At 47.7% G+C, this 14515-nt stretch overlaps 1 protein-coding gene across 1 annotated transcript; it reads right to left on the bottom strand.

Moving 5' to 3' along the window:
- Positions 1-3905: 3905 nt before the first annotated feature.
- On the bottom strand, positions 3906-14238 carry RPS4X (ribosomal protein S4 X-linked). The gene is given in 8 exon segments (XM_005313837.4): positions 3906-4071; positions 6118-6275; positions 8222-8393; positions 11552-11649; positions 12478-12658; positions 13347-13424; positions 14039-14106; positions 14109-14238. Coding segments are annotated over 8 exon segments (972 nt in total). The 5' UTR covers positions 14224-14238; the 3' UTR covers positions 3906-3969.
- Between the last annotated feature and the right edge of the window lie 277 nt (positions 14239-14515).

The raw sequence follows: 14515 nt of genomic DNA, 5'->3' as shown, positions 1-14515 counted from the left end.
TGTGGGCACGAGCCCCCCTCTCCAGGTTGAATGTGCCCCACTGTGCCCTGCCCCAGCTGGTCTTGCTGCCCTTTCCTGGGGTCACAGAGTAGGGAAGGGGGGCTACAGCAAGCAGTGCAGAGAAGCAGCATGGTCTCTGGAGGGAGCCCCAGACAGAAGAGGTCATGCCCCGTTTCTGCTCTGGCAGGCAGGGGTTAAGAGCTGAGCCCATTCCCCCAGATGTAGGACCCCTTCATGGACAGCACCTTCCCAACCCCTACTGCTTGGCTACCGAAATGTTACATCCCACAACCACCAGAAAGGACATTGCAGGGCCTGGAACACAAAGCCTGGACTGAGAATCTCAGCTCAGATGCCCTGGACAACCTGGGATACCAGCATCACACCTGTCAGCACTTCCGGTTCCCCTTCATCTGATCGGCCCTTAGGGTGACCAGATGTCCTGATTTTATAGGGACAGTCCCGATTTTGGGGTCTTTTTCTTATATAGGCTCCTATTACGCCCCACCCTGTCCTGATTTTTCACATTTGCTGTCTGGTCACCCTATCAACCCTGCTGAGAACAGCGGCCGAGCCTCTGAGGGATTGATTGCCCGGGATAGGCTGGCTCTCCCTTAGCTGAGTTGGTGTCCACACTGGTGCTGTGCTCACCCAGGAGCAGTGCTCCTATTTCCAGGGGCACATCCAATCACTCTTAAGGCTGCAGTGAGCTGAGCCGCTGTGATCCCTTCCCAGTGATTTGTGGGAGAACTTGTCTGTCCTTCTGGACTGATAGGGCTTCGGCCAAGATTTCTGGTGTCTTAAACTTTAGAAACTACAGGTCTTGCCCCTGCTGCACGACTCGGGCAGTTAGAGAACTAGCAACCCTCTGAATGATTTAGGTGCCATGTGTAGCCCTAGCCCATGTATCGTACAATAGAACTCAGTTATGAAAACCTCAGGAATGGACAATCATAGAAGATTAGGGTTGAAAGAGACCTCAGGAGGTCATCTAGTCCAAACCCCTGCTCAAAGCAGGACCAACACCAACTAAATCATCCCAGCCTGGGATTTGTCAAGACAAGCCTTAAAAAACCTCTAAGGATGGAGATTCCACCACCTCCCTATGTAACCCATTCCAGTGCTTCACCACCCTCCTAGTGAAACAGTGTTTCCTAATATCCAACCTAAACCTACCCCACTGCAACTTGAGACCATGACTCCTTGTTCTGTCATCTGCCACCACTGAGAACAGTCTAGCTCCATCCTCTTTGAAACCGCCTTTCAGGTAGTTGAAGGCTATCAAATCCCCCATCACTCTTCTCTTCTGCGGACTAAACAAGCCCAGTTCCCTCAGCCTCTCCTTGTAAGTCATGTGCCCCAGCGCCCTGATCATTTTCATTGCCCTCTGCTGGACTCTCCAATTTGTCCACATCCTTTCTGTAGTGGGGGGCCCAAAACTGGATGCAATATTCCTGATGTGGCCTAATCAGTGCCGAATAGAAGGGAATAATCACTTCCCTTGATCTGCTGGCAATGCTCCTACTAATACAGCCCAATATGCCCTTAGCCTTCTTGGCAACAAGGGCACACTGCTGACTCATATCCAGCTTCTCATCCACTGTAATCCCTGGGTCCTTTTCTGCAGAACTGCTGCTTAGCCAGTCGATCCCCAGCCTATAGCAGTGCATGGGATTCTTCCATCCTAAGTGCAGGACTCTGTACTTGTCCTTGTTGAACCTCATCAGATTTCTTTTGGCCCAATTCTCCAATTTGTCTAGGTGACTCTGGACCCTATCCCTACTCTCCAGTGTATCTACCTCTCCCCCCAGCTTAGTGTCATCGCGAACTTGCTGAGGGTGCAATCTATCCCATCATCCAGATCATTAATAAAAACATTGAATAAAACCAGCCTCAGGACTGACCGCTGGGGCACTCCGCTTGATACCGGCTGCCAACTGGACATCAAGCCCTTGATCACTACCCATTGAGCCTGACAATCTAGCCAGCTTTCTATCCACCTTATAGTCCATTCATCCAATCCATATTTTTTTAACTTGCTGGCAAGAATACTGTGGGAGACCATATCAAAAGCTTAGCTAAAGTCAAGATATATCATGTCCACTTCTTTCCCCATATCCACAAAGACAGTCATCTCATCATAGAAGGCAATCAGGTTGCTCAGACATGACTTGCCCTTGGTGAAGCCATGTTGACTCTTCCTGATCACCTTCCTCTCCTCCAAGTGCTTCAAAATGGTTTCCTTGAGGACCTGCTCCATGATTTTTCCAGGGACTGAGGTGAGGCTGACTGGTCTGTAGCCCCTGGGTTCTCCTTCCCTTTTTTAAAGATGGGCACTATATTTGCCTTTTTCCAATCATCCGGGACCTCCCCCAATCACCACCAGTTTTCAAAGATAATGGCCAATGGCTCTGCAATCACATCAGCCAATTCCCTTAGCACCCTAGGGTGCATTAGATCTGGACCCATGGACTTGTGCATGTCCAGCTTTTCTAAATAGTCCTTAACCTGTTCTTTTACCACTGAGGGCTGCTCACCTCCTCCCCATACTGTGTTGCCCAGGACAGCAGTGTGGGAGTTGACTGTGAAAACCGAAACAAAAAAAAGCATTCAGTACTTAAGCTTTTTCCACATCATCTGTCACTAGGTTACCTCCCCCATTCATTAAGGATCCCACATTTTCCATGACCTTTTTCTTGTTGCTAACATACCTGTAGAAACCCTTCTTGTTACCCTTCACATCCCTTGCTAGCTGCAACTCCAGTTGTGTTTTGGCCTTCCTGATTACACTCCTGCATACTCGAGCAATATTTTTATACTCCTCCCTAGTCATCTGTACAAGTTTCCACTTCTTGTAAGCAAATATTCTGGTTCTTTCAAATGTTCTTGACTTAGTACAGCTTAGAAACTTTACTCTGCAGAAGAAACTGCAGTTTTTAACCATCTTATTTCAAATGAAAAGCACAGAAACCATTTCCTTAAATTTCTTTTAAACTCTGAGGTTCTACTGTGTCAGCATAAGAGGCCTTTCTGTCTTTAGTCAACTCAGATTTACCGCATCAATAGGGTGCAGGAGCAGCAATCCATGATCCAGGCTGGGCCAGGGTCACAGAAAACGATGTAGTAGGGCAAGATGTAACAAAAGGAAAACAACCTGAGCTAGCAGCAGTTTGGTCATAAAGCCTCCTCTTCTGCTTTGTCTCTGAAGATCTATCTATATTAGAAGATGATGCTGTTGTGTAGATATACAAAATATGACAACCCATTTTTTGGTTTAATTTTGTTGGGAGGCAGCAGACAGCCTCAAACTTTTGCATTGGTGAACCCTTTCACACAGCAAGCCTCTGAATGCAACCTTCCTTACAAATTAAAAATACTTTTTAATATTTCACACTTATAAATGCTGCAGGTGAAGCAGGGTTTGGGGGTTGAGGCTGAGAGCTCACGACCGCCCCCCCCATAACCTCGTGACCCCAAGGGGTCACAACCCCCAATTTGAGAACCCTTGCTCTAAGGGGAAAAGCATTAGAGGCTTTGTGAAGAAGCTTCTCACAACTGACCTGTCTTAAGACCCCAGTAGCAAGGAGTCCCGGCCACCAGCCCAGCTCAGCCTCCTGGCGGTCTAGGGTTCCGTTCATTCAGCCAGCAGCGGGCTGAGCAGGGCCGGCGGCTGGGACCCTGGCTGGGAGCTGCGTGCCAGGCAAAATCGGCACGCGTGCCGTAGGTTGCCGACCCCTGGGTTATAATGTGGGACAGGTAGTAGCTCAGCTGCTTCCTTCTACATGTGACCTAGTATTCTAGAGTGACCAGAGTCCTGTGATTTGGTAGCCTGCAGTGCAGTGCCAGCTTATCAGAACCAGATGACTGCAAGAACTGGTGTTCAGAGGGTGGGGAAAAAGGCAGTGTTTCAGGTGGTAACAATTTTATTTAACAAAGGAAATGGCCTGCTGTTTGTCCACTTTTGAGCGTTTAACTGCTGCTCTGTTTGGCTGCCAGTCTCTTGTCTCTCTCTTCAGCAATGGTCAGACGGATTCCCTTTCCACGGGGCAGGGAGATCCATGGCTTGTTACCCTAAAGCAAGAGGGGAGAATCACAACACAGTACAATCAAGCAACCTTCATAGTATCGGTGCTTTACCCAACTCCAGACTACACGCCCCCGCTCCCTCCATGTTATTCCAGGCCTAAGAGAACCTCCTTCTTGAGAAGTAAATTCAGTTCTCTTTGCAGCAGCTTCTAAGGGCTTGTTAGATTCATTGGTGCAACTTTGTGTTAAGGTGGGATTTAAAACAGATTCAGTTAAAACAGATGCAAAAGGCTGCATGGACACATTTCAATTTAGCTTAAATCTATTAGGAACAGATTTAAGCTACGCTGAAATAAATGCTTCAAAGCAGAAGAGCAGCCACACAAGGATTTGTACCAGTTTAACTAAACTGGTTTAAAAAACCTTGTTTAGACAAGACCTTAGTCTTTCATAAGAAATCCATCATGGGGATCAAAGTAAAGTTAATCCTGAAATGCCAGGGTAGTCAGCTGCTCTGCCAGTGCATTCCCTAGTTCCAGCTCATCAGTCAAAAACCCACAGCAGATTTCACACACAGATTACAGGATCAAGTGGAACATTTCCCCTACGTGCAGGACATAACTCAAGCACCGCTGCACAGATCCAGTATAGCCACACAGTATAGTTTACTGAGCGACAGAACTCATGGACAGGCACAGGACTAAATTCAGTCTGGTATCCCACAGGTCAGTGGGGTAACACCAGGGACACACATGGTCTCAGAATTTTCCACTAGCAGCCGAATCCCTGCCTCCTGCCTCTTCGACAATATAAAGGCAACATAGCTGCAGGAATTTGTTACCCATCATGTACTGCAGCATTGGTGCAAAGTGACCCACTTTAAAATATATATTCCTTCTTATGGTCCGAGCCTGTAAGCGGCAGGCATCCTCCTCTCCCATCAAGATCAGTGGGAGCTGAAGGCATTTAGCACTTTGCAGAATCAGACCCTTAATGGCTGGGCTAATATGTCCAAAGCATATTCTAATACCTGTTCCTTTTCCTTGCTGCTGGAAGTACAAATGAGGAGTTACTTGTATGTAACTATTTTTAAAATACTGTATTCAATGAGCAGAGACTGTCTTCCTAATGCTTGCTGTTTGGTCAAGAGCCTTTAGTGACTTGTGAACTGCCTCTTTAGCAGTTATTAACTAGTCCTCCACCTAGTCACTGTATCTGGGGTAACTGCACCTGTGACCCCTTTGCAGCCTTACTGAGGCCACCCCACTTTGGTCTCAGGCCTCAAACAGTCACCTCTTTCAGAACGGAACCCCATGAGAATAATTAACCATTGGAACAGTTTACCGGGGTTGTGGTGGCTTTGCCATCACTGGTGGTTTTAAAGTCAAGACTGGATGTTTTTCTAAACCATCTGCTGTAGCTCAAATAGGGAATTATTTCAGGGCAGTTCTGTGGCCTGTGTGTGTTACACTGGAGAGCGGGCTAGATTATCACAGGATCCCTTCTGGCCAACACAGTAAAGAGCAGGTGGATTTCCATTAGCACAGCACAGCATCTTGTCGCTTTGTAGAGTGATCTCTGCTAGCTGATCAGAAGCCACAATCTGCTCTCAAGTTCCACAGCATGAGGACACGTTCATGGGAAAATGGCCTGCATGAGTGGACATGCTCAGCTTATGGTTCACAGCCAGTGCCCTGAGGTCACCACTTTTCAATTCAGCGCACGCAATGGTTTCTGTACATTCACGGAGCAATTTGGCTGTTTTGGTCAAAAATGTTTGCATTACAACTAATGTGGGTGTGAGGGCAGCCATGTGAACAGGCCACAGCCTGTAGGAGGTTGGGACCACATGGGGTGGAGCCAGATAGCAGCCCCAGCCAAAGTTTAACTTTTGCTACGAACAGCAGCTGGAACAGCAGCTTCAGACAGAACAAGCTCAGAATTAGCTTGGGAACACATCCGTCTCTCTTGCAGTTAGCACCTTGTTTGCCCCTTCCCCCTAAGTGAGACATCTATCCAGCAGGAGGCTCTTCAGCACAAGCCACGACATGGGGAGGGAAAGCAATAGGGATTCTATTAGCTCACACTTACTTTGCCAATAACAAAAATGTTAGAGAGCCTGGTGGCAAAGCTGTTGCCATTGGCATCCTTCACGTGCACCACATCGAACGAGCCTGGGTGTCTCTCCCGGTTAGTGATCACACCAATACGGCCCAAGTTAGCACCACCAGTCACCATACACAGATTACCTAAGTGGAAGGAAGACCACTAGTGAGTTTGTGAATCTGAATAAACCCCACGCACTTTATGACAATGTGCATCATCATTTGTACCCTGTGTGGACCACTGCTAGAGATGGGGCACCACTGTCTGGTCTGATGCTGCTGCAATAAGGTAATGCCCCGGTACAGAGGTCAAGCAGAAACCCTACCAGTCAGACCAAGATGCTACAAAGAAAAAAGACCGGACAGCACATGGTCCGATTAGTTGTGTTGGCACCCGATGACCTACTACAAAAGTCCATGGACAGGCCCAACGGCATCTGTTTAAGTTTACACCAAATGTGAACAGTTGCAGTGAGAAGCTGGTGTTCACTGCTTTATTCCAGTGCAGTCATATTTCATTCACTCAGTTTAATTCCTACTGTCATAACCTCACTCCTCCTATCCAAAAGACTGCACTATACAGAGGGATCCTCAAAGCACCATCATAATTTAGAGACCATCAGGACAAAATAAGTAACTTTTTTACAAAGTTTGAAACATGGGAGGTAAGGGTGTTATTTTTGAGACCAAGTGTTTCACTTCTATGACCCAGGTTTCTCCAACCCCATCAGCACTGTCCTACTGGAAGTGATGATCGACATGAAGAAGTCAGTTAAAGAAATCAGGGCTTTCTTTAAGCTCCTGCCTTGATCAATACTGAAGTTGAGATGTGGCATATCAAATGTGTGCCACACGTTTAGAAGAATTTACATATAATTGCACACCAACATTGCACGTGTTACTGCCTTAGCATGGCACAAGATGTTACGTGAATGGGTTACTGTCAGCCCCTCCACAAGACACAAATGCAACACCAGGGCAAGAGATTATCTCAACAGCAGCGATGCATTTGGGTTTGCAGCAGGGAACACACACACAGTTCATGCGGCATCGCTTCCAGTTTGGGCAAAGGAAGAGGAAACATTTTGAAGAGAAACAGTCTACAACCAAAAAATGCAATTCAAGTGCAGGCATTGGGGCTCTTCCACTTCCCCCACTCAAGCCCCTGTGCACTCAGTCTGAGTAAAGTCAGGAAGAGTCCCCACTCCTCCCCCTACCCCAGGCAACACATGGAGGGCACCTCCTCTGCCAGGACAACTAGAGAACCACCTTCTCTCCTTGCGGGACTAGCAGAGGTCTGTAGAGCAGCCCCGGAAGCATGAACCCTACACTGCCTGTGGAGAAGACCCTATTGAGAAACAGAAAATAAGATTTGGCCCTGGTCTACACTACAAAATTACTTGAGTATAACTACATTGTTCTGTGAGAATAATCCACCCCTGTCCAATGCAGTTATACCAACTTACACACCAGTGCAGACAGCGCTGTGTCTGCGCCAATGCAGTGTTTCAAGTGCAGACCTGCCTTAAGACAGTCTTTGGCAATCCACATTTCAGAGAGGTGCCTCATTTGAAACAGCACTAGACATCATAAACCATGTACACTGGGGGAGTTTATATCTGGAGTGTGACGAGGGAGGAGCAGTGATAATCTATAATCTAGAAGTTTCCCTACCACTCCTATTCCATCCCATGCCTGGAATCAAATGCTCGCCTTACAACATGCAACAGTTAGCCCAAGGGCATTGCCTATTTTATTCCCACATGGCAAAGTGATATACCCCAGGTGCTGCTGCCTGCATGTTAGATCTGTGCCAATTTTCACTCGGTAAGTTCCCCAACAGCTATACCGCACAGTGGTCTAAAACCAGGAAGTCAGTATTGCTGTTACACTTGGACATGGGACTATGAAACTGCTCTGGCACCTCCAAGCCCACTTTGTGCCCATCTAATGAAATCGGATCCCATAGACAGTGCAGCTCAGCTAAATACCTTCTTCCCTTTGAAGGGGGGATGCTATAGCCCCATTTATTCAAACCCCTGGTCTCCTATTTTGGAGAGCTGAGTGCCGGAGGAGATGGAATGACGTACCTGTGTCAAACTTGATGAAGTCTGTGATCTTGCCAGTCTCAAGGTCAATCTGGATAGTGTCATTCACCTTGATGAGGGGATCTGGGTAGCGGATGGTACGGGCATCATGGGTCACCAGGTGAGGGATTCCTTTAGTACCCACAAATATCTTCCTCACCTTGCACAGCTTGTACTGTGAACACAAGCCAACAGCAATGAATGCAAGCAGACTAGACTGACAGCTTATGTGGCTCAGGGCAGGACCTAGATACAACATATGAAGCATCACCTCTGCACAATAGCATCAGCACTGCTCGATAAGCCATGTGCCAAGGGCAGAGGCCAAGCTCCACTCCAGAACAAAGTGTCCAACTAAGGCCTGGTCCCCACTAAGTCCCCACTTCGGACTAAGGTACGCAAATTCAGCTACGTTAACGTAGCTGAATTCGAAGTACCTTAGTCCGAACTTACCGCGGTCCAGACGCGACAGGAAGGCTCCCCCGTCAATGCCGCGTACTCCTCTCGGCAAGCTGGAGTACCGGCGCCCACTGCGAGCACTTCCGGGATCGATTTATCGCGTCTTAACCAGACGCGATAAATCGATCCCAGAACATCGATTGCCTGCCGCCGGACCCTCCGGTAAGTGAAGACAAGGCCTAAGAGGCTTTCAAAATACTCATTTACTCCAGAGTGAAGTTAAAGAGAGCAACTTTCCCCCCTCTCCAGCACTTCCACCACGACTGTCTTGCTGCTGGCCTTGGGAAGGTCAGCAGGGGTATTCACTGACATCCCAGCTCAGTAACAAAAGACAGCTTGAGGCCAAGTCCATTTTTAACACAAATTACACTGCACTTGAGGCTTTTCAGAGAAGGCCTCTTACAAAGGGAACTGTGAACCTGGCAGGCAAGTAGAAGAGAAGCTGATTTCCAGATTTTGCTTTCAGTGTAGGTCCCTGGACTGTGGCCCATGACCAAGAGCAGTTGCCGGAACCCTTTCATGTGGTCTACAAAGCTAATGGTTTTCTAACCTCTGATCCCTACATGGCTACTTCATGTTTCTGTGGTGTAAATTTAACAGTGATCAAATTTGAGAGTCACAACATAGCTCAGAGGGCAGCAAATACAGGAGAGAATCAGCCTGCAGCATAGCCTGGAGATTAGAGCAGTCAGGCATTGAGTACTGTACATACCCATCCCCACTGCAGCAAAGCAAGTTTATTTTCACCTTCTCCTAATGTTACCCTAATTTTACGTTCTAGATAACCCAAGTGCTCCAACAGATCTAGATTGGGAGGGGAGGTATCCACAAAGAGATCTGAGCATGGTTCTACTCAGAAGTATAACCAAAAGCAGCACCGTGAAGAAGTGTCCATTGTGCCTCCCTTAGATCTAAACTGCTGAGTTTACAAGTAAAATGATGTTTTCCTCTAAATACCAGCCCTAAAATCTCCTCCTGGGATCTGGGAGTCAAGTTGAGACCTTTCCTGCTCATGTACCACCAATAGGAGACACTTTTGTAGACCAAATTATCCCATCGGACACTTGTGCAACACTAAATGGCAACAAAGGGGAAGGAACAAATGTCGCTGAGGGAGTGATTTGACCTACAGTGTCTACTAGTGAGATTACATGTATGGCAGAACTAACCCAGCCAAACCACAGGGCTGGCAGTTACAAGTAGAAATGTTTATTGTTTTCTAAACTAAGAACACTTAAGCAAGGTACCACATCATGTAATTTCACAGAACAGCCACACTGAGATAAATTCTCTGATGCAAGAGTTGGAGAACCATTATTTTAGTGTCTGTCTGTAAAGACAAAGGTTTTGACTTCACATTTGAATTTGAGAAACTTTGCTGAGTCGTATCCAGTTAATAGCCATTCTGTTTTACAGCTCGCACTGCCCTTCCTGTGCTCCATACCGTCCATCAAGAGCAGATTTTGCATACAAACACAAATAAGGGCAGCAGTTTTCAGACATCCTTGCGGCTTCCAATTTAAAAAGACAGATGAAACCACTAGTGAGTCTGAGATTACTCCAGTGACCAGGACCCCTGGACCCAACCCAATGGCCATTTCTTCCACAGATATCAACTTCCCCAAATAAGTGACAATTCACGCACCACCAGATACAGAATATTGGCACAGGCCTCTTATCATAGAATCATAGACTATCAGGGTTGGAAGGGACCTCAGGAGGTCATCTAGTCCCCCAACCCCCTGCTCAAAGGAGGACCAATCCCCAGACAGATTTTTGCCCCAGATCCCTAAATGGCCCCCCTCAAGGATTGAACTCAAACCCTGGGTTTAGCAGGCCGATTTTTCATTCCAATTTTTACTGTTGCAAAACAGGGATCAAGTCTCAGAACTTGATCAGACAGTGTATAATTGTTTAAAGCAAAGGAACTTACAGGCAGGTTTAATATTTACTGCACCCAGAAAATTCTGCCTTGAGCATTTGGTAAAAATAAGGCTGTCTCTGTACTAGAACTGTACTCAATTTAAAGTCACAGTAATCTATATTGGGAGGTTGCACCAGATTAACCAGAGCTAAAGGAGGGATAGTCAATTATTTTTTTTATCAGGGTCCAAATTTCTTGGTCAAGATATAGTCGAGGTCCAGACTCCACAGAAAACAATAAAAAACCAACAATAATAATAAGTAAATAAAAAGAGTTTGGGTTCCATTCAAAAGCACCTGGCAGTCCAGATTTGGCCCACAGCCCATGTATTGACTACCCCCTGTAGGGGCTAGTTTGAACATAGATGCAGGGAGAGTAGCAGACTGCACAACAACTTGGGAGTGCACCAGAGCGAACGTTTGCCCACAGGGGAGCCCATGTGACAGGTCTTCAGTGAAGAGACAGTTAATGTCATCTAAAGTGATTCATTCTAGTATAGCTGTATTCCTCCTCTAATCTTGTAGCCCACTGTGTATTTTGACCGTTTGCCCTCTACTGTGATGCTTCAACAAGCACTTTGTAAAGACCCCAATGAACAGCTGCACATGCACCCCACTCAAAAGGCTCCAGGGAAGGCTTACAGCAAGGATAATAAAACAAGTTTTAAACATCGATCACTTTGGACTGCCACGTACTAGACAGCCAGCTGCACCCTTCTGTGTATGGAGACTACATAAGCCCTCACCACTTCCCCTTTAACCCCATGGAGACTGCACCTGGTACATTGAATGTCTCAGATTATCTCTCAAGGCAGTAGGACTGACACCAACTTTTAGATTCATGCACATGGGAGTTTTGATACCTGCAGCAAAACCCAGCCACTCTGCTGGCTGCACCAAGATCAGAAGCAAACAAAACATTCCCAAACACTGCCAGAGAGAGGGGCTCACCTTGGCCTCTTCAGCTGTGATGCGGTGAACTGCAAAACGACCCTTGGTGTCGTATACCAGACGGAAGTGCTCACCTGTCTTCTCAATACTGATGACATCTGGTTTCAAGCAAACAAATTCATTAGGAGAGGCATTTCCAGGTTCTTAGCCCTTTATCATAGCTTGAAAGCTACCCCATTCGGTAGCATTCACACTAGAGGTTCCACCATCAGTGAGAAGTTCTCATTTATATAGCACCATGAAGTATATAAAAACTATGTACAGTGGGTCAGCCATGTCAACATAAGCCCCCACTCCTGAATAGCTACCAGTCTACATGGTAAGTGGCTACAATTAGAATGTGTCATGGAATAGTGGGCTATGCAAGACTCACGTCAGATAAGTTGGAAAATAGTTCCAGGTGCAAAGGACCACTCAGAGATTGCAAATATTTGTTAGTAATACTAGTGGCAGTATGCAACTTAAAACTAAAGCAGAGCAACTACTGGCAGAGTCCAATGCTTAAGCAAGGCCAACAACATGGTTTGGAAGTGGTTTCCCAGTACAACTGCAAGTCTCACAAAATATTTTGGACTTTCCAACAGTTCTGAAGAGTCAGCTAGCTGCTCTCTTCCGTTTAATCTGTTGAGGCTCACAGAAACTACCTTCACTGTCAGAATCAGGAACAAGTGTGTCAATAATGCACTGATTGCTGGTTTTGGCCAATTATGGCCTCTGGTTAAATGTGCACTTAAAACATTAACCAACACAAGCCACACTGCACAGCAACAGCTGCCCCATCCACCCAGTTGGGTAACCCCCCCAAGATCAAACACTGGCTTTCACGGCATGGTGATGAAAGGCTCATTTTTTGCCATGCAACAGTTTATTAAGCTGAGCATTTGCGCCAATCCTCCCCATCTCTCCCAGGATTTGTCTCCACTCACCCATGAAGCCAGCAGGATAGGTGATGTCAGTGCGGACTTTGCCATCAATCTTGATGAACCTCTGCATGCAGATCTTCTTGACCTCATCTCCTGTCAGGGCATACTTGAGTCTGTTCCTAAGGAAGATGATGAGTGGAAGGCATTCCCTCAATTTGTGGGGACCTGTTGATGGACGGGGAGCCTATAAAGAGAAGAAAAAATAAGTTTCTGCCAGCTGTTCAATCACATCGGCAAACAGCAAAGCCCATCTTCCAAAACAGAAATAGCACATGCTCAATAAATACTAGGTTAGACTTATGATTTCTTCACAACTTCATAAAGTTTGGATCCCACTGGCTCACAGACTGCCTTGCTCCTTATATGCTAGAGACAGCTGCAGTAGGGAAACACCCAACAACAGTTCCTGGGTCTAAACATTTGAGTTATTCTGGGACAAGCCAACCCAATAACTGTATTAATACATCCCACAAATGTAAATGGCCTCCCTCTCTTGCAAACTCCACTCTAAATCTCCCTGAACAACCCTTGCCAAGTTAAACAAATGGTTACAAACCAAGATAATTTTCTCTTACTTGCCACCAGTGGGCAAATTATGCCAAGGATTTGTGGAGGCGAGATGACTGAAACCTCACAAAAAGAGCAGGAATACTTGTGGCACCTTAGAGACTAACAAATTTATTTGAGCATAAAGTACTCCTGTTCTTTTTGCGGATACAGACTAACACACCTGCTACTCTGAAACCTCACAGAAGCTCCCAATCGCCTACCAAGCCAAATACAGGTAGATTAAAGGGAGACAAACATTCCAGCTGTGAAACCGGTATTTTTGTTTTGATTTTGAGGTGCAGAATTCACAAAGAGATACTTACAAACACTCCTGTCAATTTATCCAGCATCCAATGCTTTGGAGCTGCTACACGCTTCAGGTGCTTCTTGGGACCGCGAGCCTTGGTAGGAAAAAGATAGATTAAGACACTACTAAACTGCTCACGAGGTAGTCGTTCCTAAGAACCTGTGGTGCTGTTAACACAGAGAATGAGGAGCTGTGAGGCGGAAACGTATCGCGGTATCCGTCTCCTCATGTTACCACCACAACCCCCTCTCCGAATTGGCCGCCTCAGTACCTGCAAGACTGCACAGATTAAAGCTCCCATGTAACACCCCACACACAGCTCCACGCACAGCCCTAGCAGCGTTGCCCTGTGCGCACCCGGCCTGCTTCCGTAAGAGCTCCCTTAACGCCGCGTGTACGCTGGAGCCACAGCAGCTGCTCGGGCCCGTCCTTCCCACTCCCCGGGCCCGCTCGGCGGCCAGGTCCAGCACCCGCTCGGCGCCAGGGGCAGCGCGAGTCGCGGGAGGAGTTCGGGGAACCCGCTATTCCCGCTCGGCCCCGCGGGGATCTCTGGGGCCGGGGCGGGAGAGCGCCTCAGGACTTCGGACCGGCTCCCTCCGGCCCCATACAGCGGGGTCCCCTCGCCCCGGCCAGGATGCGGCGGCGGGGACCACGGCAGGCGGCGGATGGCAACGGATGGCGGGACCAGGGACCAGGCCGCGTACTCACCATGGCTGCACTCTGCCGAGGAAAGGACCGCCCGCTTCCGTCTAGCCGCGGATATCCGGACGGCGACTTGCCAGGACAAGCCTGGTTAAACGCGAGTGCCAGACAGCGCCCTCTGCCGGCGGGGAGGCTTCAGCGCGGCAGCGCAGCCAGTCTTCGAGCTGCAGCGTAGAGCCCCAGGCTGCCATGTAGGCGGAGCGTGGGTTGGAGAGGCACCCGTGGGCTGTTAGGCATCTACCTTCTTCCAAGACCCAACAGATCCAGCCCCTGCATCCCCCAGAGACAGTCCCCAGGGAGGAGTGTTATTTTGCTGTTAATCAGGGTGGCTCCTCTCCCTAGGCAGGGCCGGATTTCCAATTAGGCACAGTAGGCACGTGCCTAGGGGTGCCGGCGTTCTAGGGGCGCCTAAAAGTTAAAAGTGGGTTAAAAGTTAAAAAGTTAATACAAAGAGCTCCGGGTGCAGGTTGGTGGCTGCCCAGC

This window comes from Chrysemys picta, chromosome 9 (assembly GCF_011386835.1).
Source record: "Chrysemys picta bellii isolate R12L10 chromosome 9, ASM1138683v2, whole genome shotgun sequence".
Taxonomy (NCBI): domain Eukaryota; kingdom Metazoa; phylum Chordata; order Testudines; family Emydidae; genus Chrysemys; species Chrysemys picta.
This window is presented reverse-complemented; position numbering and strand designations above follow the sequence as displayed.